Source organism: Sapajus apella, unplaced genomic scaffold (assembly GCF_009761245.1).
Source record: "Sapajus apella isolate SASKATOON/1434 unplaced genomic scaffold, GSC_monkey_1.0 scaffold24, whole genome shotgun sequence".
Classification (NCBI taxonomy): Eukaryota; Metazoa; Chordata; class Mammalia; order Primates; family Cebidae; genus Sapajus; species Sapajus apella.
The window spans coordinates 21,786,026-21,811,057 of NW_022436964.1; the positions used below are offsets into that span (position 1 = coordinate 21,786,026).

General features: G+C 39.8%; 1 protein-coding gene and 1 long non-coding RNA gene across 5 annotated transcripts in view; one reads left to right on the plus strand and one right to left on the minus strand.

Annotated features, from left to right (window-relative positions):
* Positions 1-5,351: 5,351 nt before the first annotated feature.
* On the minus strand, positions 5,352-24,134 carry LOC116559890. The gene is made up of 4 exons (XR_004272668.1): positions 24,124-24,134; positions 15,834-15,837; positions 6,411-6,608; positions 5,352-6,000 (listed from the first exon to the last, which is right to left on the minus strand). It is a non-coding gene; the product is annotated as an uncharacterized LOC116559890 (long non-coding RNA).
* The window catches only part of RIC1 (RIC1 homolog, RAB6A GEF complex partner 1), a 151,411-nt gene continuing 136,589 nt past the window's right edge, over positions 10,211-25,032 (plus strand). For 3 of the 4 annotated variants that reach the window (XM_032291073.1, XM_032291070.1, XM_032291071.1), the window contains exon 1: positions 10,211-10,647. In XM_032291073.1, coding sequence (XP_032146964.1) covers positions 10,504-10,647 — 144 coding nt within the window. In that variant the 5' untranslated portion in view covers positions 10,211-10,503. The remainder of the gene's footprint in view (positions 10,648-25,032) is intronic. The other variant, XM_032291072.1, reaches the window with a different exon arrangement.

The following is a 25,032-nucleotide window of genomic DNA, read 5'->3' on the forward strand; positions in this document are numbered from 1 at the left end:
AAATGCTCAACATCACTAATCACCGGAGAAATGCAAACTAAAACCATACTGTGGGATTGCAAAATGGTGCAACCACTATGGAAACGAGTATGGAAGTTCCTAAATGTTGGAAAAGTATAAGTACCATATGATTCAGAAATCCCACTTCTGGGTATATGTCCAAAAGAATTGAAAGTAGGGTATCTAAAAGATATTTGCACACCCATGTTCGTAACATCACTATTTACAATAGCCAAGAGGTGGAAGCAACTCAGATATCCATGGATGGATAAATGGATTAACAAAATGTGGTATACACATACAATGAAATTTTTTTCAATCTTAAAAAGGAAAGATATCCTGTCACATGCTATGACATTAATAGACCATCAGGGCGTTATGCTTAAGGAAATAAGCCAAGCACAAAAAGACAACTGTGTGATTCTACTTAATGAGATATCTAAAGTAGTCAAAATTTATAGAAACAGAAAGTAGAATGATGGTTATTAGGATCTGGGGAGAAGGAGGAAAGGGAAGTTCGTGTTTCATGGGTACAGAGTTTCAGTTCTGCTAGATGAAAAAGTTTGTCACGACTGAGTAATGAATTTGATTCTAAACTCACTGATAAATACAGGAGATAATGGACTAACACAATGAATATGAAATTTTGACCAAATTATCGAAGGCTAATTGTCTGAATAGAGATTAGGGTGGAAATCTTTGAATCACAGAGTTAAAAATGTTTTTTTTCCAACTCCTCTTGCCATTTTAGTAAACAATACATACTGAAAATGCAGGTAGGACTTTTTTATACTAGAGAACTGATTAGGACATGGTTAAACACAATTGTTACTGTTGGCTAATTTATGTGGAATCAATTGTTTCCAATCAGCTTTTCATTTCTAAAAAGACTGATAAAGAGCAAAATAGTGACTCTTTCCATTTTGCTTAGTTAGGAACAGTAAGCTGTTTCACTTTATTTTCCAGTTTGTACTAATGCTCCAGCCCAGAAAGTCTCATTTAGATCCATTAAGGCTTATTAATAATAAGTCATCCTGCCTTTAAGGTTAATTAAATGACTTGAACTAATACTTAACACTATGGACTGTGAGGAGAATGTAGATGAAGTAGATTGGTTAGTCACATACGACCAGTTACTCACATTTTTTTAAACTTAAATGTTTACACTTTTTATTATTTAAAATGTCAACCATATACTAAAGTGAAGCAGATGACACAGTGAATTCCTTAGTCATGCATTACCTAATGACAAGGATATATTCTGAGAAATGCATTGTTAGACAATTTCATTACCATGCAAACAAAGAGTCTACACCAATCTAGATATTGTAGTCTGCTACATACCTAGAAAATATATAACATATTGCTACTAGGCTACATACCTGTATAGCATGTTACTGTACTGAATGCTATAGGCAATTATAATGCAATAAATATCTGCATATCTAAACATAGGAAAGTTACAGTAAAATACGGTATAAAAGATAAAAAATGATACACTAAGTGGCACTTACTATGAATGGAGCTTGCAAAACTGGAAGCTGCTCTGGGTGTCAGCGAGTAAGTGGTAAGTGAATATGAAGACCCAGGATATTCTTGTACCCCACTGTAGACTTTATAAACACTGTACACTTAGGTTACAATAAATTTATTTACAATTTTTTCTTTCTTCAATAATAAATTAACCTTAGCTTTCTATAATTTTTTACTTTATAAACTTTACAATTTTTTAAACTCTTGTAAACACTTAGCTTAAAACACAAATATATTGCACACTGCACAAAAATATTTTCTTTCATTTTTATTCCATAAGCTCTTATCCATTTTTATTTTTATTTTATTTTTATTGAGGCAGAGTCTCGCTCTGTCATCCAGGCTGGAGTGCAATGGTGTGATCTCAGCTCATGGCAACCTCCATCTCCCGGGTTTAAGTGATTCTCATACCTCAGCCTCCCGAGTAGCTGGGATTACAGACACGTGCCACCACACCCAGCTAATTTTTTTATTTTTTTATTTTTTGTAGAGATAGGGTTTTGCTATGTTGGCCAGCCTGGTCTTGAACTCCTGGCTTCAAGTGGCCCACCCACCTCGGCCTCCCAAAGTGTTGGGATTACAGGCATGAATCACCACACCCAGCCTATTTTTTAAAACTTTTAAATCATTTTTGTTAAAAACTAAAACACAAACATATATGGTAGCCTAGGCTTATATGGGGTCAGGGTTACCAATATTACTGACTTCCACCTCCACATCTTGTTCCATTAAAAGTTCTTTTTTTGTTTTTTTTTTTTTTTTGGACAGGGTCTCGCTCTGTCACACAGGCTGGAGTGCAGTGGCACAATTAAAGCTCACTGCAACCTGGAATTCCTGGGCTCAAATGATACTCCTGCCTTAACCTTCCAAGCATCTACAACTACAGGCATGTGCCACCATGCCCAGCTAGTTTTTTAAAAAATTGTTTTGCAGAGATAGGGTCTTGCTATGTTCAGGCTGGTCTTGAACTTCTGCCTCAAGGAATCCTCCCACCTTGGCCTCCCAAAGGGCAGGGAATACAGATGTGAGCCATCACAATGGGCCTCCCACCGAAAGTTCTTTAGGGGCAATAACACATATAGAGGTTTCACATCCTATAACAATGGCTTCCTCTGGAATACCTCCCTGAAGGACCTGCCTAAAGTTGTTTTACAGTTAAGTTTATTTTTTAAGCAGAAAGTATACACTCTGAAATAATGATAAATAGTATAGTAAATACATAAACTAGTGACATTGTCATTTATTATTATTACATACTATACATAACTTTATGTGCTACACTTTTATATAACTGGCAGTATAATAGTTTGTTTACACAGGCATCACCACAAACACATGAGTAATACATTGCATTATGACAGGATGATGTCACCAGGTAAAAGGAATTTTTCAGCTGCATTATAGCCTAATGGGACGAGCATTCTAAATGCAGGCTGCCACTTACTGAAACATCGCTACATAGTACAGGACTGTACACATCACTCAGCTTCAAAGAAAATCAACTCATGCCAATTTTGCTTCATATGCATCTCACTCACCCCCAGATTATTTTGAAGTAAAACCCAGACATCCTATCAATTCAGCTGAGATATTACTTACTTTCAGAAAGGACAAATGACAATCAAGAGTCCAGCCCAGGCCGGGCACAGTGGTTCATGCCTGTTATCCTACCACTGTGAGAGGCCGAGGCGGTCAGATCGCCTGAGGTCAGGCATTCAAGACCAGCCTGGCCAGCATGATGAAACCCCATCTCTACTCAAAATACAAAAATTAGCCAGGCATGGTAGCACATGCCTGTAATCCCAGCTACCCAGGAGGCTGAGGCAGGAGAATCGCTGAAACCCAGAAGGTGAAGGTTGCAGTAAGCAAATCATGCCACTGCACTCCAGCCTGGGTGACAGAACAAGACTCCATTTCAAAAAAAAAAAAAGCCAGTCCAGAAACAAATACATCAGTTCACATGATAAAAGTGTAATAAGGTTGAATGTTAAAAGTATATTAAAGAGTCATTAATGAAATTAGTACCGTTTTCAGTGGACATTATTGTAGGTTCTTACAGAGGTCCCCAAACATTGAGAGTGGTATGCTCAGACCCAAAATCCAACCACAGCTCCATCAGAAGCCTGTGAATATGTACAAAAGTACACAGGGCCTATTTTTAGTCTAGTAGCTCAGGGTACCTTTCCTCCTAATCTTTTTCTCACTAGGCTTGGGACTGTGCCAGAAGGGCCGTATTACATCATTCCCTTTGACTTGTCAGTTCTGCAAGGTCCTACTTAAAGCAGAACAAACAGGATACTATTAATCATGAGCAATTCAACTTTTAAAAATAACTTTATTATCATCACAAAAGCAACATAAATTCATTATAGACAATACAGAAGATCCAAAATCCCAAAGAAGAACATAAAAAGCACCTACAATAGCATTTCCCCATTTCTCTAGGCACATATATACTATCGTTTCATAAACATGAGATCATATTTTTCATACTCTCTTTAATCTGTTTTATTACTTCATAATATATAGTAAATATACTTCCATATGATTAAATAATCTTCCTCAATATAAGCTTTTATTTTTGCTAATCATGTGTAAGGAAGGATAGTAATTAATGTCTTTTGGGGACATTTAGATTATTCCCTCTTAGATACACCTTCAGTGTTTATTTCCTTAGAAAATAATCATAGGAAAGAAATACAGACATACTTCAGGATATTACAGGCTTGGTTTCAGACCACCCCAATAAAGTGAATATTGCAATAAAATGAGTCACACAAATTTTTTGGTTTCCCAGTGCTTATAAAAGTTATGTTTAGACAATTCTGTCATCTATTCAGTGTGTAATAGCATTATGTCTAAAAATTGTATATACCTTAATTTAGAAAATACTTTATTACAGCTGGACATGGTGGCTCATGCCTATAATCCCAGTACTTAGGGAGGCTGAGGCAGGAAGATCACCTGAGGTCAGGAGTTCAAGACCAGCCTGGCCAACATGGTGAAACTCCATCTCTAATAAAAATATAAAAATTTGCCATGGTGGCACACACCTGTAATCCCAGCTACTTGGGAGGCTGAGGCAGAAGAATCACTTGAACCTGGGAGGTGGAGGTTGCAGTGAGCTGAGATCACACCATTGCACTCCAGCCTGGGTGACAAAGAAACTAAACAAAAAAAAAAATAAAAAAAAAAAAAAAAAAGCTAATGATCTTCAGAGCTTCCAGCAAATAGTAATCTTTTTGCTGATGGAGGGTCTTGTCCCATGCTGACGGCTGCTGACTGATCAGTGTGGTAGTTGCTGAAGGCTGTAGCGGCTGTTGCAAATTTTTTTTTTTTTAATCTGTTGTTTAGTGTAGTCACCTTTATCAAACGTCTTAGCTACATCTTCTGGATAACCTGCTGTAGCTTCTACGTCAGCACTTGCTGCTTCATCTTGCACTTTTATGTTATGGACACAGCTTCTTTTGGTAAACCTCATTAACCAACCTCTGCTAGCTTCAAACTTTTCTTCTGCAGTTTCCTTACCTCTCTTAGACTTGACAGAATTGAGAACCAGGACATTGCCCTGGCCTAGGCTTTGGCTTAAGGGAATGCTTTTTAAATATGGTTTTTGCTTTGTTTTAGAGACAGGGTCTCACTCTGTCACCCAGTTTAGAGTGCAGTGGTGCAACGATGGCGCAACGACAGCTCATTGTAATCTGGAACTCCTGGGCTCAAGTGAGCCTCTTGCCTCAGCCTCCCAAGTAGCTAGGACTACAGGTACACACCACTACACCTGGCTAATGAAAACATTTTTTCTTTAAAGACATGGGGTCTTGCTATATTGCCCAGGCTGGTCTTGAAGTCTTGGCCTCAAGTGATCCTCCTGCCTCAGTCTTTCAAAGTGCTGAGATTACAGACATGAGGCACTGTGTCTGGTTTAAGGGAGTGTTGTGGCTTGCTTGATCTTCTACCCAGACCATTAAAACTTTCTCCAGGTCAGCAACAAGGCTGTTTTGCTTTATCATTCCTATGTTCCCTGGAGTAGCACTTTTAATTTCCTTCAAGAAGTTTTTCTTCTTTGCATTCATAACTTGGCTAACTGGCACAAAAGGCCTAGCTTTTGGCCTATCTTGACTTTCAACATGCCTTCCTCACTTAGTTTAATCACTTCTAGCTTTTTATTTAAAGTGAGAGATGGGATTCTTCCTTTCACTTGACACTTAAAGGCGACTGTTGGGTTACTCATAGGCCTAATTTCAATATTGTTGCATTTCAGGGGATAAGGAGGCCCAAAGAGAGGGAAAGAGACAGAGGAATTGCCAGTCGATTGAATAGTTAGAACACACATACCATTTATTGCCTAAGTTCTCCATCTTACATGGATGTGGTACATGAAACCCCAAAACAAGTACAAAGACCACTGATCACAGACCGTCATAACAGATATGCTAATAAGAAAAAAGTTTCAAATATTTAAACTACCTGTAAGGCCGGTTGCCTCGTCGGGAGATCGGACACACCCACCTCTGCACTCAGCACCTGACTCTGCACCCGGCACCAGGCTCTGCACTCGGCACCTAGCTTTGCTGCATGGCTCCCCCTGGAAGGCTCCGGCTAATGCAACCCTGGCTGGCTCTCGCACAGGAAAACCCATCCAACAACCCACCAACCAATGGCGGCCCACCCCGTCTCAATCCTGCTCCCCCCCACCACCCCGGACCCAATCAGAGCACCCAGCTGTTGCTCAGTCCTCCTAGCCATAAACCGCACCCCCCACCCCCGCTTTCCCTGGACTAGAGAACCTCGCCCAGGAGCTGAATAAATTGGTATTTAATTTTCTTATACTGGCCTCAGTTTCCTCATTTTAAACTCGGCAATGACCCTTACATTACCAAAATGTGATACAGAGCCATGAAGTGAGCGTATGCTCACATCAAAGACCACTGATCACAGACCATCATAACAGATTTGCTAATAACAGTTTCAAATATTTTAAAATTACCAAAATGTGATACAGAGCCATGAAGTGAGCATATGGTATTGGAAAAAATGGTGCCAACAGACTTGCTCAACATAGGGTTACCACAAACCTTCGATTTAAAAAAAATGCACCAAATTATACTCCCTCAAGAGTGTATAACTGTACCTGTTTCTTACGTGCACACTTAGCAATATTATTTCTTGTAATTTAAAAACTTTTTAAGTTTCTTAGATGAAAACATGCACCTTTTTTGAGACAGGATTTCACTCCTGTCAGCCAGGTGAGAGTACAACGGCAGGATCTCGGCTCACTGCTACCTCTGCCTCCCAGCCTCAAGCAATTCTCCTGCCTTAGCCTCAAGAGGCAGGAGAGTTGGGACCACAGGCGTATGCCACGGCACCTGGCTAATCTTTTGTCGAGACAAGGTTTTGCCATGTTCCCCAGGCTGGTCTCAAACACCTGGGCTCAAGTGATTTGCCCACTTTGGGATTACAGGCGTGTAAGTACTGAAAGCGCTGGGATTACAGGCGTTATTACCCTGCCCAGCCCCCTATTAACTTTTATCAGCTTGATCTTACAACAGAATCCAAAAATTTTGACTAGAGTGGTGGGGGAAAAGGGTAGAAAAAGGAGAAGGAAGGCCTAAGGCATGGGAATTGTTAGTATATTTTATAAAATGAAGTTAAAATACCGTATTTGAAAGTTGAAGCCAGGCATGGTGGTTCATACCTGTTATCCTAGCACTTTCAGAGGCCGAGGCTGGGGGATCACTTGAGGCCAGGTGTTAGAGACTAGTCTGGCCATATGTTGAAACCCTGTCTCTACAAAAAATACAAAAACTAGCCAGGCATGGTGGTGCACACCTGTGGTCCCAGCTACTCAGGAGGCTGTGGCACAAGAATCACTTGAACCCAGGAGGCGGAAGTTGCAGTGAGGTGAGATTGCACCACGCCACTCCAGCCTGGGCCACAGAGCTGGGGTGGGGGTTGGGGAGAGAAAGTTGAAAAATCCAGTCAATAACATTTTTGTCACAATGGGGGAACTCTCAAGTACTGGGTTTTGGAGAGTCAGATATTTCATTTCCTCCCCTCCCAGGGAGAAAGACCTAGAGGTTTTCCCCTCTCCTACTCACTGTCCACAGCAATTACAATTTAGTTCAGCCCAGTTTAAAGACCATATGCTGTTGGAATAAGGGCACCAATAGACATACTTGATGTAGGGTTGCCATAACCTTATTTATTTATTTGAGATGAAGTCTCACTCTGCTGCCCAGGATGGAGCACAATGGTGTGATCTCCGCTCACTATAATCTCCGCCTCCCAGGTTCAAGTGATTCTCCTGCCTCAGTCTCCTGAGTGGCTGGGACTACAGGTGTGTGCCACCACACCCAGCTAACTTCTGCATTTTTTTTTTTTTTTTTTTTTTTTTTTAGTAGAGATGGGGGTTTCTCCATATTGGTCAGGCTGGTCTCAAGCTCCTGACTTCATGATCTGCCTGCTTCAGCCTCCGAAAGGGCTGGAATTACAGGCATGAACCACCACACCTGGCCAAACCTTAAATTTAAAAAAAAAGCACACTGGACTTGTAGAAAGAAGACCAGTTCTCAGGCCATGTGACTTCAGGCACATCTACCACACTTGTTCTGCTTCCTCACTTAAGAAAGTGAAAATAATATCACACTGATATTACCCACCTTGAACGTTTACTATGAATTAAATCAAGACACGCATTTGAAATTATTTTGTTAATCTTAAATGCTACACAGGAGTGTGGCAGGTGAATTAGATTCTAAAGTCAGCAATTAATGTTAAAACTGAGCACCATAAAAATTGCTTACAAGTTCCTTAAATTGCCCATGAGCACAGTATGACAGACTTAAGAGACCCCTGAGAACAAAGACTCTCTGAGAGCTGAGACACTCAGTAACACTGCCAGCAGAATTGCTGTGCTAGAATATTTTCATTTCCTCTCTTTCTGCCAAGTGCATAACTGAATCCGAGTAAGATGAAAGTATGATGCAACTTTGTTATTCTACAATTTTATTTTATACTGGCAAGTTAAGAAACTTCTCTGGTGTAGCTAAGCTGGACCAGGGTTTCATCCACTGTTTGTCTGACAAATATTTCCAGCTTACTAGGTTCCAGGCTGCTTTGCTGAACTAGGGGAGGGTAGACGCCAAGGAGGCAGTCTGATCACAACAGGCTGGTGAGTGGTGAGGCAGTTTCAACTTCGATTTGAGGAATCCAGGGTTCTATGATAACCTTTTAGGGAATACAGTGAATGTTTAGAAAAATTATGGAAAGCTACATATTTTGTTTTGGATAACAGCTACAATGCTATATCTGATACGAAGTAAGTTACTTTGTTTCCTTTTTTCTGTTTATGTTGCTACTTTTTTTTTTGAGACATTGTCGCATTGTTGCCCAGGCTGGAAGAGTGGCCGGATCTTGGCTCACTGCAACCTCCGCCTCTCAGGTTCAAGCTATTCTCTTGCCTTAGCCTCCCGAATAATTGGGATTGCAGACATCTGCCACCACGCCTGGTTAATTTTTGTAGCCGGGCGTGGTGGCAGGTGCCTGTAATTCAGTAAAGACTGGGTTTCACCATATTGGCTAGGCTGGTTTTGTGCTCCTTACCTCAAGGCCTGCCTCAGCCTCCCAAAATGCTGGGATTACAGGTGTTAGCCACCGCACCCTACCTATGTTGCTACTTTTTAATGTGAGTTCACATATTTTTAAACTTGACTTTTTAATTGAAAAATACAAACACATGGAAAAATTCAAACTGTACCAAAAAGGTAAACAATGAAAAGCAAATATTTCTATTCTAGACTCCCTCTTCGCCCATTCCATACCATATCCCCTCGACCCTCCTCCTATTCAGAGGTTACCACCGGGTCAATCCGAAGTTATAGTTAAGGTGATACCTGGGGTCCAAAAGCTAAGTATGGATCTATGGTATCACCAGTTCCTTCCAGTTCTAAAACTAAGTCCAAGCCTTTTGCAGCACGAAAGAGACCACCTCTTCTTATCTAAAGTTTAGTTGATAGAGGCGCAGACAAATGCAAAACGGATTCCAAAGAAACAGACTCAGAACTCCTGAAAGGCAGGAGACACAGAACTCAATACTTCCATGGTGAGTGGTTTATTTACAGAGTACATAAACGCTCCCTTTGGGATGTAAGCTCCATACAGGCAGGAACTTCAGCATCACCTCTAACTGTAGACCCCGGCCCGAAAGGCGGTCACAAAGTAAAAGCACCTACAGCTCACCACAGCCACAGCGGCCGGCAGCCCAGAGTGGGAATCCGCGCAGGGCGTCACGTGACTCTAGCTCCCCTCCACCCGGCGTCCGGCCCGCCCCTACCGAGTCCCCGCCAATCCGGAAGGGAGGTCCGATTTGGCCGGGCCAGGGCGCGTTCCACAGGCCCAGTCGCCTCACTGCTGCATTATCAGTGGACTCGCCCCACGTGCCTCGGAGTCTCAAACGGTTGCCCAGATCCGCCCAGCAGAACCCTGCAGACTGCTAGGGAGAGGAGCAAGGGCGGGGCCAGCGCTGGAGTGTGGACGCAGCGCAGCGGCCCCGGGCGAGGCTTAGGGCGGAGCTTCAGGGAACAGCCGGGGGAGGACAGGAGTCTCCAGAGCGCGCGCGCCAGCCCTCCCCGGCCCGACCCACGCGGCGCGGCGTGGTGACGCCCGCGCGGCCTGAGGAAGGGGCGGGGTCGAGGCGGGCCTCCGCGCTCCTCCCGCCCTCTCTGTGTCCCGACTCACCCTCCCCTTCCCTCCCCCACACTCGGCCCCGTCAGCGCGGGGGTGCCTTCGTCGCACAGCATCGCGTCGGCCCGGTCCGGCCAGGCCAGCGGGCAGATGCCCGGAGCTGCCGCCGCCGCGGCCGCCCACTCGGCCGGTGGCGGTGTGGGAGGCGGGCGCCCAGCCTGGGGCCGCTGAGTGTGACGAACGCGGCCAGGGACCCTGGGCCCCGGCGCCGGTGGCTCCGTGCGGACCATGTATTTTCTGAGCGGCTGGCCCAAGAGGCTGCTTTGCCCTCTGGGGAGCCCGGCCGAGGCGCCTTTCCACATTCAGTCCGACCCGCAGAGGGCTTTCTTCGCCGTGCTGGCCGCGGCCCGCCTCAGCATCTGGTACAGCCGAGTAAGTACAGCCGCCCGCCACCTTTCGCCGCTGCCTCCACGGCGTCCCGGTGCCGTCCCACCCCCAACTTCCACCCGGAGCCCTGGAACCCTGTCCTTCGTTGCCAGACTCACCTGCCCTCGCGTCCCCGTCCTGGTTCCTCCGACTTGGCCGCATGTACCCGCCGGCTCTGGGCACATGCTCCAGCCTGCGGTCCGGGATGGGTGAAGTAGCTGCTGTCGAAAATCCCTGCGCCTTCCGGCGTTGGACTGACAACCGCGCGCGGTGCAGACCCCGCACGCTCCCCGGCCGAGCCCAGACTTGCTCTTCCCTCCCTTCCCCCATTCCCCCAGGAACAAATTTGTTTAAACTTTCCACAATTAGAAATCCGGCCACTGCACTTTAAAGGTGGTTGTTTTCGAGTTAGGAAAAGCCTCTTGGGCTTTACCCAGCTCCAGACTTTACAGGCCTGTAAGAACTTATTTCTAGAAACTACAGCCTGAATTCTTTATTTTTCACTAAAAGTCAGGTTATTTAACTCCCCTTTTTAACCCCAACATCCCTTCCCTATTTCGAACTGGTCTTTTTCTTTGCTGCTGCTCTTGGACTCTTCGAAGTAGGGGGGGTAAAAAGGAGCGGAAGTAGAACTCAAATCTGTCCGCGCAACTCCCAGTTATAACACCTGGAAATAATAAGGCTTGGGAGGAGCCTGGAACTCAATTGTTATTGCTTTCTTTAAGCCCTGGTTATCTTTTTCTTTCTTGTATTGAATTGTGGAGTAGATAAGAGAAAAAATAAGTAGTGGTTGGGATACTCTCTACTCTGTGCAAATACTGCTGTAGATCTGTCTATAAGAACGACAGAGTTCAGAGTATAATAATACTTCTTTTCCCTCCCCAAAGAAGGCGGTACCAATCGATGTCAGAGTGAAGTTTTTCTCCTTTCCAGCTTAATTTGACCATGTGAAGAAAGGTTGTGACCTTGCCCTTATTAAATCTTTGTGAAATACTGCTTTTAGCTTATTAAAATCCCCAAATTTTTGTGTGTTACTGTTTGATTGCCTGTAATGCTCTTGACAGTTCTCACCCATAGCTCTGGTAAAACTGGTGATGGGATGTAGTGATGGGTAATCTGGTGTCTTCTTTGACTGTCATAGTAGGGCTGTAAATCAGACTATTTGCGATTAAGTTTTGGCCGATCTAATTTTCAAATGCAAATCAGAAAAAACCTATAAAATCGTAATACCAACACTATGACTGTTTTGTCTAGTGCTTGATTGTATTTTTCAATATGTATGTGTGTACATGTATAAACGTGTAAATATATATGTATATGAACATCATCTGGTTCCTAAATGAGATACTCGTTTACAATGTATATCCCAGTTGAATGTTTAATTTGTTTAGGTGTATGTAACTATTAGCTTTAAAGCACACCCAGAAAAAAATAGAAACTTGAATTTAAATTGTCTTTTGAATTTAGTACATAATTCCTTTTGCATACAACAAATTTAGAGTTTATGTCTAAAATTTAACTTTTGTACCTTTCAATAGGCAGACCTAATTTAATTTTAAATAAAAGTAAGCAATATGACATATGAATTGACCAGAAGCCTGTAAACCATTTATTCCCCCATAAAAGGAGCATAAAAATTTGCTTTAACTTTCTTAGGGACATTGTGAATATCTGTTGTTTGATTTTGGAGTTAGATACCACATCTATAAATCCAAGGCAGTCTTGCAATTTAAATTATTTATACTCTTCTTTCAAATTACCACCTCATGTGCAACTTCCTTTTTTCACAGAAGTCCAGGGACCACTAATACTAAGATGCAGTGTGCAAAGCTAGGCCATAGGAATCCTATGGGTTTAGACCCCTAGAGTGAAATGAAATGCTGGAATACCTTAGAGGAGTCTGCATAGTTCTGTAGTGTGAGTGGTTAACCTTGGTCTCTGGACACCAGCTTTGTTGTCACTTAAAAAAATCATCATCTGGCAAAGATGGTGAAACCCCATCTGTACTAAAATTAGCTGGGCGTGGTGTGCCTATAGTCCCACCTACTTGGGAGGCTGAGGCAGGAGAATCCCTTAAACCTGGGAGGCTGAGGTTGCAGTGAGCCGAGATTGCGCAACTGCACTCCAGCCTGGTGACAGAGCGACACTCCATCTGAAAAAAAAAAATTCAGGTATTGAACCAGATGATTATAAGGTGTGTGATTACATGACTAGGTGAGTGGGATACATATGCTAGACTTCAGCTTCTAGTCTTCTCTTCCTGTGATATGCCTTTTCTTGCTCTGTATGAAAGTTTTCATTTTGATTTTCTAATTTCTAAACTTTCTGAAAGTATATCAGTTAAAATAAATTTGGTTAACAAACTTCATTTAAAAGTGAAAATGCCTACAGGTAAATTAAAGGGGTATTATCAGTTATGCTGCCATAATTTAGAGTGAATTGGTTTAAAAAGTTTTCATGGAGCTGATAAAAGCTTTGATTTTTGAGAGGCTGTAGAAGCAAGTAATTTTATAATAAAGCGAATTTTGAAGATCTAAAGGGTTTTACAGAGTTGAAGTCTTACAGCTGCTTGAGGGCATTTGAAAGCAGAGGAACATGTTCAAAAAGATGAGAGGATAAAACAAGATTTTCTTGCCTGAAATTTTGTTAAGGCTCACTTAGTAAATCAAGCTCTCTTAGGAGAGATATGTTTTAAAGAGACAACTGGCCTTGTGGAAGGGACATATGTTTAGTAGTCTAAGCTGGTTGTTTTAATGTTCACAAGAATTGTGGAAGTTGTATGTGTACAATGTTGATTCATAAGACGATGGAAATATTAAAATCTCTAAGACTAACTACATTTTATGGGTCTTCTAGCTTTTATGTACTACTTACAACTACTGTCCTCTACCCTAAGTAGGTATTTGGATTTCCACTGTTATAGAGTCATATCTTTTCAGAATTATTTCCTACCCCAAATTAGAGAAATACAGTATAGTGTTGTTTATGAACAAAAGTCTCTGTAGATAGTCACTTAGCTTTTTTATATTGGAGCCACAATATCATATTTTGGAGTCCCCAAAAAGTTGTTAAAAAAGGCTCAGTATATGTAGATTGGATTGGGGTGGTAGAGGTAGAGCTTTATTGGGGGTAATTGATACATTTCAGCCAACGTTATTGTAAATGGACAAGTTTCAGCTTTGAGGATGAAACTGTTATATAAGGAAGGTTATGATTGACATAGGTATGGTGTGAGATGAATTACATTTTGTACTGTACTGGGGGCTCAGAATTCCTTTAATATACTGTCTAACTTAATATGAAAGTCTGTATATGTGAATATCAAAATGATACCTTAGAATGTAGCCATTCTAAATTAGATGTATAGTCATATCCCATTTTTCAGGTCACTGACTTTAAACATTTAAATTGCCTTCAGAAGTATTTTTGAGCACCAACTGTAAAAGATAGATGTGTATAAAAGGGATGAAGAGACATGTTATATGTAAACTGTGTCAAGATGTTAGTGTGTTAATATGATAAATGAAAATCTTGTGAGTTATCACTGTTATAGGAGGCTAATAAAAAGCTGAAATGGGCAAATAATTACTAGGCTTTTGAAATAAATTCTATGTCTTTTAGTAATCCTGAGCAAAAACTTAGTTCCCATTGGTATATGCTAATCATGGGAAAAACAATGAGATGTCAAAAGAACCAAGCTTTGGATCAGGTATATGATTAACTGTGTGACCTCAGGAAGGCCATTTTTTGTATCTGTACTTTCCCAGCATTCCCATCTGTCACCCTTTTAACTCTGTTGTATTACTTACTGCCTCCAGAGACATCTTTTTAAATTCACTGCTCTGAAGTCTTCTAGGGTTCACTGTTGATTAAGGAAGTTCAAACTCCTTAGTTTGATATAAGAGACACTCCCTTCTTGGAATACTGTCTTGCCTCATCTCTCTGCCTGTGAGAATATTATCCATCCTTTAACTGCTGTTGAAATCCTTTGTGAGTCATTCTTTACCTACCATAACGATAAGTGTTCATTTTTCTGATGATCTCCTGCCTCCCTGATACTGCCAGCTTTGTTGTGAGGTATAATTGACAAATAAAAATTGTATATATATAAGGAGTGCCGTGTGATACTTGGATCTACTCTGTGAATTGATAACCACAGTCAGGCTACTTAACAGATCCACCATCTCACACAATTACCTCTTTTTTTGTATGTGGGATGAGAACGATTAAGACCTACTCTTAGCAAATTTCAAGTATACAATATGTGCTAATCATGGAAATAAATATCGTTATTAATGATAGTTACTGTGCTGTATATTAGGTCCCCAGAACGTATTCATCTTATACCTGAAAATTTGAACCTTTGACCAAAATACTCCCATTTTACCCACCTCACAGCCCCTGGCAATCACTGTTCTACTTTCTATGAGTTTGACATCTTTATATTCCATATGTGAGATCATGCAGTTGTTTTGTGTCTTGTTTACTTAGTATAATGTCCTTAAGGTTCATCCATGTTGTTGCAGATGGCAGGATTTCCTTGTTTTCTAAAGGCTGGATAGTATTTCATGTGTGTATGTATATGTGTATTACATTTTCTTTATCCATTCATCTATTGACTCTTAGGTTGTTTCCATATCTTGATTACTTTGAATAATGCTGCAATGAATAAGAGTGCAGATAACCTCTTTGTGACACTGATTTCAATTTTTTTGCATATATACCTAGAAGTGGGATTGCTGGATCGTATGATAGTCCTGTTTTTAGTTTGAGGAACCTGTTTTCCATAATGACTTACCTTTTTGCAGTTCCATCAACATTGTACAGGGAGGAGATCCCTTTTCTTGACATCTTTGCCAACACCTGTTATGATTTTACTTTTTGATATTAGATATCCTAACAGGTGTGAGATGATACCTTATGGTTTTGATTTGCATCTCCCTGCTGATAAGCATATCAATCACCTATTGGCCATTGGTTGTTTTTTGGGAAAACATCTCTTCAGATCTTCTTGCCCATTCTTTAATTAAGTTTCTTGTTTTTGTTTTTTTGCTATTGAGTTGTATGAGTTCCTTACATATCTTGGATATTAGCTGCCTTTCAGATGTATGGTTTGCAAGTATTTTCTCCTAGTCCATAAGTTACTTTTTTATCTTGATTGTTTACTGTACAGTAACTTAACTTCATGTAACCCTTCTTGTTTATTTTTGCTTTTGTCACCTGTGCTTTTGATGTCATCTAAAATACCATCATCAAAATGGATGTCAGGGTGGTTTCCCCCTGTTTTCTTCTAGGATTTTTATGGTTTCATGTTTACATTTAAGTCTTTGATCCTTCTTCTTGTTTTAATTTTTGTGGGTACATAATAGCTCTGTGTATTTATGGGGTATATGGTATATTTTGATACAGGACTCTAGTCACCCTTTGTGCTATCAAATACTAGATCTTATTCATCATTACTATTATTATTTTGGGACAGGGTCTCACTCTGTCATCCTGGAGTGCAGTGTCATGATCATGGCTCATTGCAGCCTTGACATCTTGGGCTCCAGCAATTCTCTCACCTTACCATCCTCACCATAAGTAGCTGGGACTATAGATGCATGCCACCATGCCTAGTTAATTTTTTGTAGAAATGGGGTCTTGCCATGTTGCCCAGGCTGGTCTCAGACACCTGTACACAAGTGATCTGCCCACCTCAGTCTCCTAAAGTGCTAGGATTACAAGCATGAGCCACCACAGTCAGTCCCTATTCATTCTTTCTGTTTTTTTTTTGTACCCTTTAACCATCCTCCCTTTCCCCTCCCCCTGTAATCCTTCTTGAGTTGATGGTGTAAGAAAAGGGTCCAGTTTCATTCTTTTACATATGGATATCCACTTTACCCAACACTATTTATGATATTGAAAAGTCAGTGTTGCAAGGTGTGTTTTTTCCATTCTTAGCACCTTGTGAAATATTAATTAACCATATGTGCGTGCATGGATTTATTTCTGGACTCCAGTCTGTTCCAGTGGTCTGTGGACCTCTTTTTCTGCCAGTATCATATTATTTTGATTACTATAGCTTTGTAATATACTTTGAAATCAGGTTAATATTGTTTGACTCTGTTTCACCACCCACATTTCATCTGGAATTGTAATCCTCATGTGTGGAGGGCAGGACCTTGTGGGAGGTGATTAGATCATAGGGGCAGTCTCCTCCATGCTGTTCTTTGATAGTAAGTTCTCACAAGAGCTGATGGTTTTATAAGTGTTTGACAGTTTATTCTACACGTGCTGTTTATCTCTTGCCTGCCACCATGTAACAAGTGCTGGGTTTTCCTTCTGCCATGATTGTAAGTTTCACCAGCCATTGTGGAACTGAGTCTATTAAATCTCTTTATAAATTACCAAATCTCAGGGCAGTTTGTTACAACAGTGTGAAAACGGACTAATACACAAATAATGTGACACTTCCAGTTTTGCTCTTCTTTCTCAAGATGGCTATTCATGGGTTATTGTGGTTCTGTATAAATTTTAGGATTGTTTCTCTATGTGAAAATGTCATTGGAAGTCTGATAGGGATTGCATTGAATCCAGAGATTGCTTTGTATAGTACAAACATTTAACAATATTAATTCTTCCAATCCATGAACATAAGATATCCAGCCATTTATGCGTATCTTCTTCAGTTTCTTTCATCAGTGTTTTATAGTGTTTGGTGTTGGTTAAATGTATTCTAAGTATTTAGTTTTTTTGATGCTACTATAACTAGTATTGTTTTCTTTTCCTTTTTTTTTTTTTTTTTAAGTTGAAGTCTCTCTCTTATCTCCCAGGCTGGAGTGCAGTGGCATGATCTCAGCTCACTGCAACCTCTGCCTCCCAGGTTCAAGTGATTCTCTTGCCTCAGCCTCCCAAGTAGCTGGGACTACAGGCACCTGTCACTACACCCAGCTAATTTTTTTTTTATTTTTAGTAGAGACAGGGTTACACCATGTTGGCCAGACTCGTAACCTCAGGTGATCTGCCCTCCTCGGCCTCCCAAAGTGCTGGGATTGCAGGCATGAGCCACTGTGCCTGGCCATGTTTTCTTTATTTTTTAGATAGTCATTGTTCTTGCGTAGAAACGCTACTTGTTTTTGTATATTGATTTTATACCTTGCAACTTTACTAAATTCATTTCTTAGTTCTAATTTTTTTTGGTGGTTTTTAGGGTTTTCTAAATATAAGATCATGTCATCTGCAGAGACAATTTTACTTTTTCCTTTAAACTACTGCTTTATATTATAAGCTTTACAGTTATGCTTTATTTCTCCAACTAGATTATAAGTTTCTGGAGGGCAGAAACTATCTTAATTTGTATTATCTATAGTACCTTGCACAAAGCGGATGTTTAATAAATATTTTTAACATTAATGAATTTAAGATATTTGTCCTATGTGTGGCGCAGCAATTATTAAGTTTTAATTTTTTGATTTTTGTGAGAACATAGTAGGTGTATATATTTATGAGTTTTTTGGCTTTTTGTTTTTTTGAGACAGAGTTTCCCTTCAGTTGTCCAAGTTGGAATGCAGTGGCACAATCTCAGCTCACTGCATCCTCTGCCTACCAGGCTCAAGCAACTCTCCTACTTCAAGGTCCCAAGTAGCTTGGACTACAGGTGTGCCCCACTGTACCTGGCTAATTTTATTTTTATTTTTATTTTTTATAGAGATGGGATTTCACCATATTGCCCAGACTGGTCTTGAACTCCTGAGCTCAAGTGATCCATCCACCTCAGACTCCCAAAGTGCTGGGATTACAGGTGTGAGCCACTGTGCCCAGCCATGGACTGTTTTGATACTAGCATGCAATTTGTAACAATCAATTCATGAAAATGGGGTATTCATCCCCTCAAGCATTTAACCTTTGTGTTACAAAACATCCATATGTACTTTTTAAAATATACAATTAAACTATTTGGACTGTAGTCACCCTGTTGTGATATCAAATACTGGGTCATACTCATTCTTTTATAATTTTTTGTCCCCATTAGCCATTCCCACCTCCCTTTTTATTCCCCCAGCTACCTTTCCCAGCTTCTGGTAACCATCTTTCTACTCTCTATCACCAAGAGTTCAATTGTTTTGAATTTTATATCCCACAAATAAGTGAGAATATGTGATGTTTTGTCTCTCTGTGCCTGGCTTATTGAACTTAGTATTATGACCTCTAGTTCCATTTATGTTGTTGTAAATGACCAGATCTCATTTTTTTTTAATAACTGAATAGTACTCCATTATGTGTAAGTGCCACATTTTCTGTATCCATTTATCTGTTAATGGACACTTCCAGTACTGTGTTGAATAACAGTAGTGAAGGTGGGCATCTTTGTCGTGTTCCTAACCTTAGAGGAAAGGCTTTCAGTTTTTTACATACTCAGTATGATACTAGCTATGAGTCTGTTGTATATGGCTTTTATTATGTTGAGATATGTTCCTTCTATACACAGTTTTTTGAGGATTTTTATCATGAAGGGATGTTGAATTTTATAAAATGCTTTTTCAGCATCAATTGTAATGCTCAGATGGTTTTTGTCCTTCATTCTGTTGATATGATGTATCATGATGATTGATTTGCATGTGTTGAACCATCATTGCATCCCTGGAATGAATCTCACTTGTTCATAATGAATGATCTTTTTAATATATTATTGAATCTCGTCAGCTTGTATTTTGTTGAGGATTTTAGCATCATTGTTCATCAGAAATATTGACCTGTAGTTTTCTTTATTGATGTGTCTTTGTCTGGTTTTGGTATCGGGGTAATTCTGGCCTCATAGAATGAGTTTGGAAGCACTCCCTCCTCCTCTCTTTTTCAGAACGGTTTCAGTAGGATTGATATTCTTTAAATGTTTGTTACAATTGAGCAGTAAAGCCACTGTTTCTTGGGCTTTTCTTTACTGGGAGACTTTTTATTACAAATTCAATCTCATTGTTGGTCTGTTCAGGTTTTGGATTTCTTCATGATTCAGTCTTGGTAGATTGTGTTTGCCTAGGGATTTATCTGTTTCCTGTAGATTTTCCAATTTGTTGGCATATAGTTGTTCAAGTTTTTGATGAGCCTTTGAATTTTTGTGGCATCAATTATAATGTCTCCTTTCTTTGATTTTATTTATTTGGAGTTTCTTAAGGTTTGTCTTTCTTAAGATTTGTCTTTTTCTTTCTTAAGGTTTTTCTTTAAGGTTTGTCAATTTTGTTGATCTTTTCTAAAAACCAACTTTTTGTTTCATTGATCTTTTGGATTATTTTCTTCATTTCAAGTTCATTTATTTCTACTCCATCTTTATTATTTCTATTACTAATTTTGGGTTGTTTGCTCTTGCTTTTCTAGTTGTTTAAGAGGCATCATTGGGTTATTTATTTGAAGTTTTTCTTCTTCTTTTCTGAGACAGAGTCTTACTTTATTCCCCAGGCTAGAGGGCAGTGATGCAGTCTCAGCTCACTGTAGCCTCAACCTCCCATGTTCATGTGACCCTCCCACCTCAGCCTCCCAAATAGCTGGGACTACAGTTGCATGCCACCATGCCCAGCTAATGTTTGTAGAGATGGGGTTTCACCATGTTGCCCAGGCTGGTCTCAGACTCCTGAGCTCAAGCTATCAGCCCACCTTGGCCTCCCAAAGTGCTGAGATTACAGGCACAAGCCACTGCACCCAGCCGTTTTTCTTCTTTTATGTTGTAGGTACTCATAGCTAGAAATTTCTTTCAGTACTTCTTTTACTGTATCCCAAAAGTTTTGGTATGTTGTGTTTCTATTATCATATGTTTCAATAAAGTTTTCAGTTTGCTTCTTACTTTCTGCACTGACCCATTGGTCATTCAGGAACATATTTTTAATTTCCAAGTGTTTGTGTGATTTCCAGAATTGTTCTTGTTGATTTCTAGTTTACTGTTATCAGAGAATATGCTTGATATTTTTTCATTTTTTAAAATGTTTTAAGATTTGTTTTGTGACCTATCGTATGATCTATCTTTAAATGATCCATGTGTTGAGGAAAAAATGTGTATTCTGCAGCCTTTGGATGAAATGTTCTATAAATATCTGTTAGGTCCATTTGTTCTATAGTGCAGATTAAGTCTGATGTTCCCTTGTGGAGTTTCTGTCTGGGAGCTGGGTCCAATGCTGAAAGTGGGATGTTGAAATCTACAGCTATTATTGTATTGAGGTCGGGCTTTCTCGTTAGCCCTAATATTTGCTTTATATATCTGGGTGTGTTGGGTGCATATATATGTATGATTATTATATCCTGTTGCTGGATTGAGTCTTTTATCAGTATATAATGACATTCTTTGTCTCACAATTTTTGTCTTGAAATCTATTTTGTCAGTTTTCATATAATTACTCCTTCTCTTTTGGTTTCCATTGGCATAGAAAATCTTTTTCATCCTCTTATTTTCAGTTTATGTGTACCTTTGAATGTGAGGTGTGTTTGGATCAGTGGGTCTTGTTTTTTCATCCATTCAACCACTCTGTGTCTTTTGATTGCAGAGTGTAGTCTATTTATATTCAATGCCATTATTGGTAAGCAGGGACTTATTCCAGCCATTTTAGTATATAGGTTTGGGTTGTTTTGTGGGCGCTCTTTACTTGCCATCTTCCTTTTAGTAAAGATGATTTTCTCTGGTGGTATGATTTAATTTCTTTTTGCATTTTGTGTATCTGTGTGTATTTTTTGATTTGTGGTTACTGTGAGGCTTGCAAAAGACTCTTACAACTCATTCTTTTAAACTCATGACAACTTAACACTAATTGTATAAGCAAACAGCAAAAATGTGCTTTTAAAAAAGTGTAATTAAAAGTCCAATTTAAACTCTACACTTTAACTTCCCTTGCTTTTTAATTTTTTGTTGTCTCTCTGTATGTCTTGTACTGTGTCTTGAAAAGTTATAGTTATTCTTTTTTGTTGGTTCATCACTTTTTCTATGTAAGAGTAGTTTAAACACTACAATAACACTCATAAAGAGACATGAAGAGGTTATTAATTTGAAGTTATAAAATAAGAGCGTAATTGTGTGTAAACTACTCTTATGTAGAAAGAGTTATAGACTTCTGTGTTTTTCTGAGTGCTTACTACCAGTGAGTTGTAACTTCAGATGATTTCTCCTTGGTCATTAAATACCCTTTTCTTTTAGATTGAACAACTCCCTTTAGCATTTCTTATAGGGCAGATCCAGTGTTGATGAAATATCTCAGCTTTTTTCATCTGGGAAGGTCTTTATTTCTCCTTCATGCTTGAAGGCTATTTTCATTGGATATACTGTTTTAGGGTAAATGCTTTTATTTGTACGTTTGTTTCATCAGTACTTTAAGCATACTGTGCCACTCTCTCCTGGCCTATATGGTTTTTACTGAAAAGTCTGTTGCCAGACATGTTGGAGCTCTATTGCATGTTATTTGTTTCTTTTGCTGTTTTTAGGACCCTTTCTTTATCCTTGACCTTTGAAAATTTGATTATAGATGCTGTAAGATAGTCTTCTTTAGGTTAAAGATTATAACAAACAACTATGAACATAAACCTGGAAGAAATGGATAAATTCCTGGACATTTGCATCCTCCCAAGCCTAAACCAGGAAGAAGTTGAAACCCTGAATAGACCAATAACAAGGGCTGAAGTTGAGACAGCAATTAATAGCCTACCAACCAAAAAAAGCTCAGGTCCGGATGCGTTCATACCCGAATTCTATCAGACATACAAAGAGGAGCTGGTACCACTCCTTCTGAAACTATTCCAAACAATCCAAAAAGAGGGAATCCTTCCCAAATCATTTTATGAGACCAACATCATCCTGATACCAAACCCCAGCAGAGACTCAACAAGAAAAGAAAACTTCAGGCCAATATCCATGATGAACATAGATGCAAAAATCTTCAATAAAATACTGGCAAACCGATTGCAACAGCACATCAAAAGCTTATCCATCATGTTCAAGTAGGCTTCATCCTGGGGATGCAAGGCTGGTTCAACATACACAAGTCTATAAGCGTAATTCACCACGTAAACAGAACCAAAGACAAAAACCACATGATTATCTCAATAGATGCAAAGAAGACCTTTGACAAAATTCAACAGCCCTTAATGCTAAAAATTCTGAATAAACTAGGTATTGATGGAACTTATCTCAAAATAATAAAAGCAAATTATGACAAACCCACAACCAATATCATACTGAATGGGCAAAAACTGGAAGAATTCCCTTTGAAATCTGGCACTAGACAAAGATGCCCTCTGTTACCACTCCTATTCAATATACTGTTGGAAGTTCTAGCCAGCACAATTAGGCAAGAAAAAGCAATAAAGGGTATTCAGTTAGGAAAGGAGGAAATCAAATTGTCTCTATTTGCAGACGACATGATTGTGTATTTAGAAGTCCGCATCATCTAAACCCCAAATCTCCTGAAACTGGTAAGCAACTTCAGCAAAGTCTCATGATACAAAATCAATGTGCAAAAATCACAAGCATTCCTATACACAGTAACAGTCTTAAAGAGAGCCAAATCAAAAACGAACTGCCATTCACAATTCCTACAAAGAGAATAAAATACCTGGGAATACAACTAACAAAGGATGTAAAGGACCTCTTCAAGGAGAACCACAAGCTCAAGGAAATAAGAGAGGACACAAACAGATGGAGAAACATTCCATGCTCATGGTTAGGAAGAATCAATATCGTGAAAATGGCCATACTGCCCAAAGTAATTTGCAGATTCAATGCTATCCCCATCAAGCTACCAATGACCTTCTTCACAGAACTGGAAAAAACCACCTTAAACTTCATATGGAACCAAAAGAGAGCCCGCATAGCCAAGTCAATTCTAAGCAAAAAGGACAAAGCTAGAGGCATCACACTAACTGACTTCAAATTATACTACAAGGCTACACTAATCAAAACAGCATGGTACTGGTGCCAAAACAGAGATATAGACCAGTGGAGCAGAACAGAAGCCTCGGAGGCAACGTCACACATCTACAACCATCTGATCTTTGACAAACCTGACAAAAACAAGCAATGGGGAAAGGATTCCCTGTTTAAGAAATGGTTTTGGGAAAATTGACTAGCAGCATGCAGAAAGCAGAAACTGGACCCCTTCCCGACACCTTACACTAAAACTAACCTCAAATGGATTAAAGACTTAAACATAAGACCTAACGCTATAAAAACCCTAGAAGAAAACCTAGGCAAAACCATTCAGGACATAGGCATAGGCAAGGACTTCATGATTAAAACACCAAAAGCATTGGCAACAAAAGCCAAAATAGACAAGTGGGATCTCATTAAACTCCAGAGCTTCTGCACAGCAAAAGAAACAATCATTAGAGTGAACCCGCAACCAACAGAATGGGAAAAAATTTTTTGCAATCTACCCATCTGACAAAGGGCTAATATCCAGAATCTACAAAGAACTAAAACAGGTTTACAAGAAAAAAAACAAGTCCATTCAAAAGTAGGTGAAGGATATGAACACTTTACAAAAGAAGACATATATGAAGCCAAGAAACATATGAAAAAATGCTCATCATTACTAATCATTAGAGAAATGCAAATCAAAACTACATTGAGATACCACCTCATGCCAATTAGAATGGCGGTCATTAAAAAAATCTGGAGACAACAGATGCTGGAGAGGATGTGGAGAAATAGAAACAGTCTAACACTGTAAGTGGGACTGTAAATTAGTTCAACCATTGTGGAAGACAGTGTGACGATTCCTCAAGGACCTAGAAATAGAAATTCCATTTGACCCAGCAATCCCATTACTGGGTATATAGCCAAAGGATTATAAATCGTTCTATTATAAGGACACATGCACACTAATGTTCATTGCAGCACTGTTTACAATAGCAAAGACCCGGAAGCAACCCAAATGCCCGTCAGTGATAGACTGGACAGTGAAAATGTGGGACATATACACCATGGAATACTATGCAGGCATGAAAAAACGATGAGTTCGTGTCCTCTGTAGGGATGTGGTTAACCTGGAAACCACCATTCTCAGCAAACTGACACAAGAACAGAAAATCAAACACTGCGTGTTCTCACTCGTAGGTGAGTGTCGAACAATGAGAACACATGGACACAGGGAGGGGAACATCACACACTGGGGTCTGGTGGGGGGATCCAGGGGAGGGACAGTGGTGGGTGGGGAGTTGGGGAGGGATAACATGAGGAGAAATGCCAGATATAGGTGATGAGGAGGAAGGCAGCAAACTACATTGCCATATATGTACCTGTGCAACATCTTGCATGTTCTTCACATGTACCCCAAAACCTAAAACACAATAAAATATATTTAAAACAAACAAATAAAAAAACCAAAGGGGAAAAAAAAACAGTGATCTGATCTTGGTTCACTGCAGTCTCAAACTCCTGGG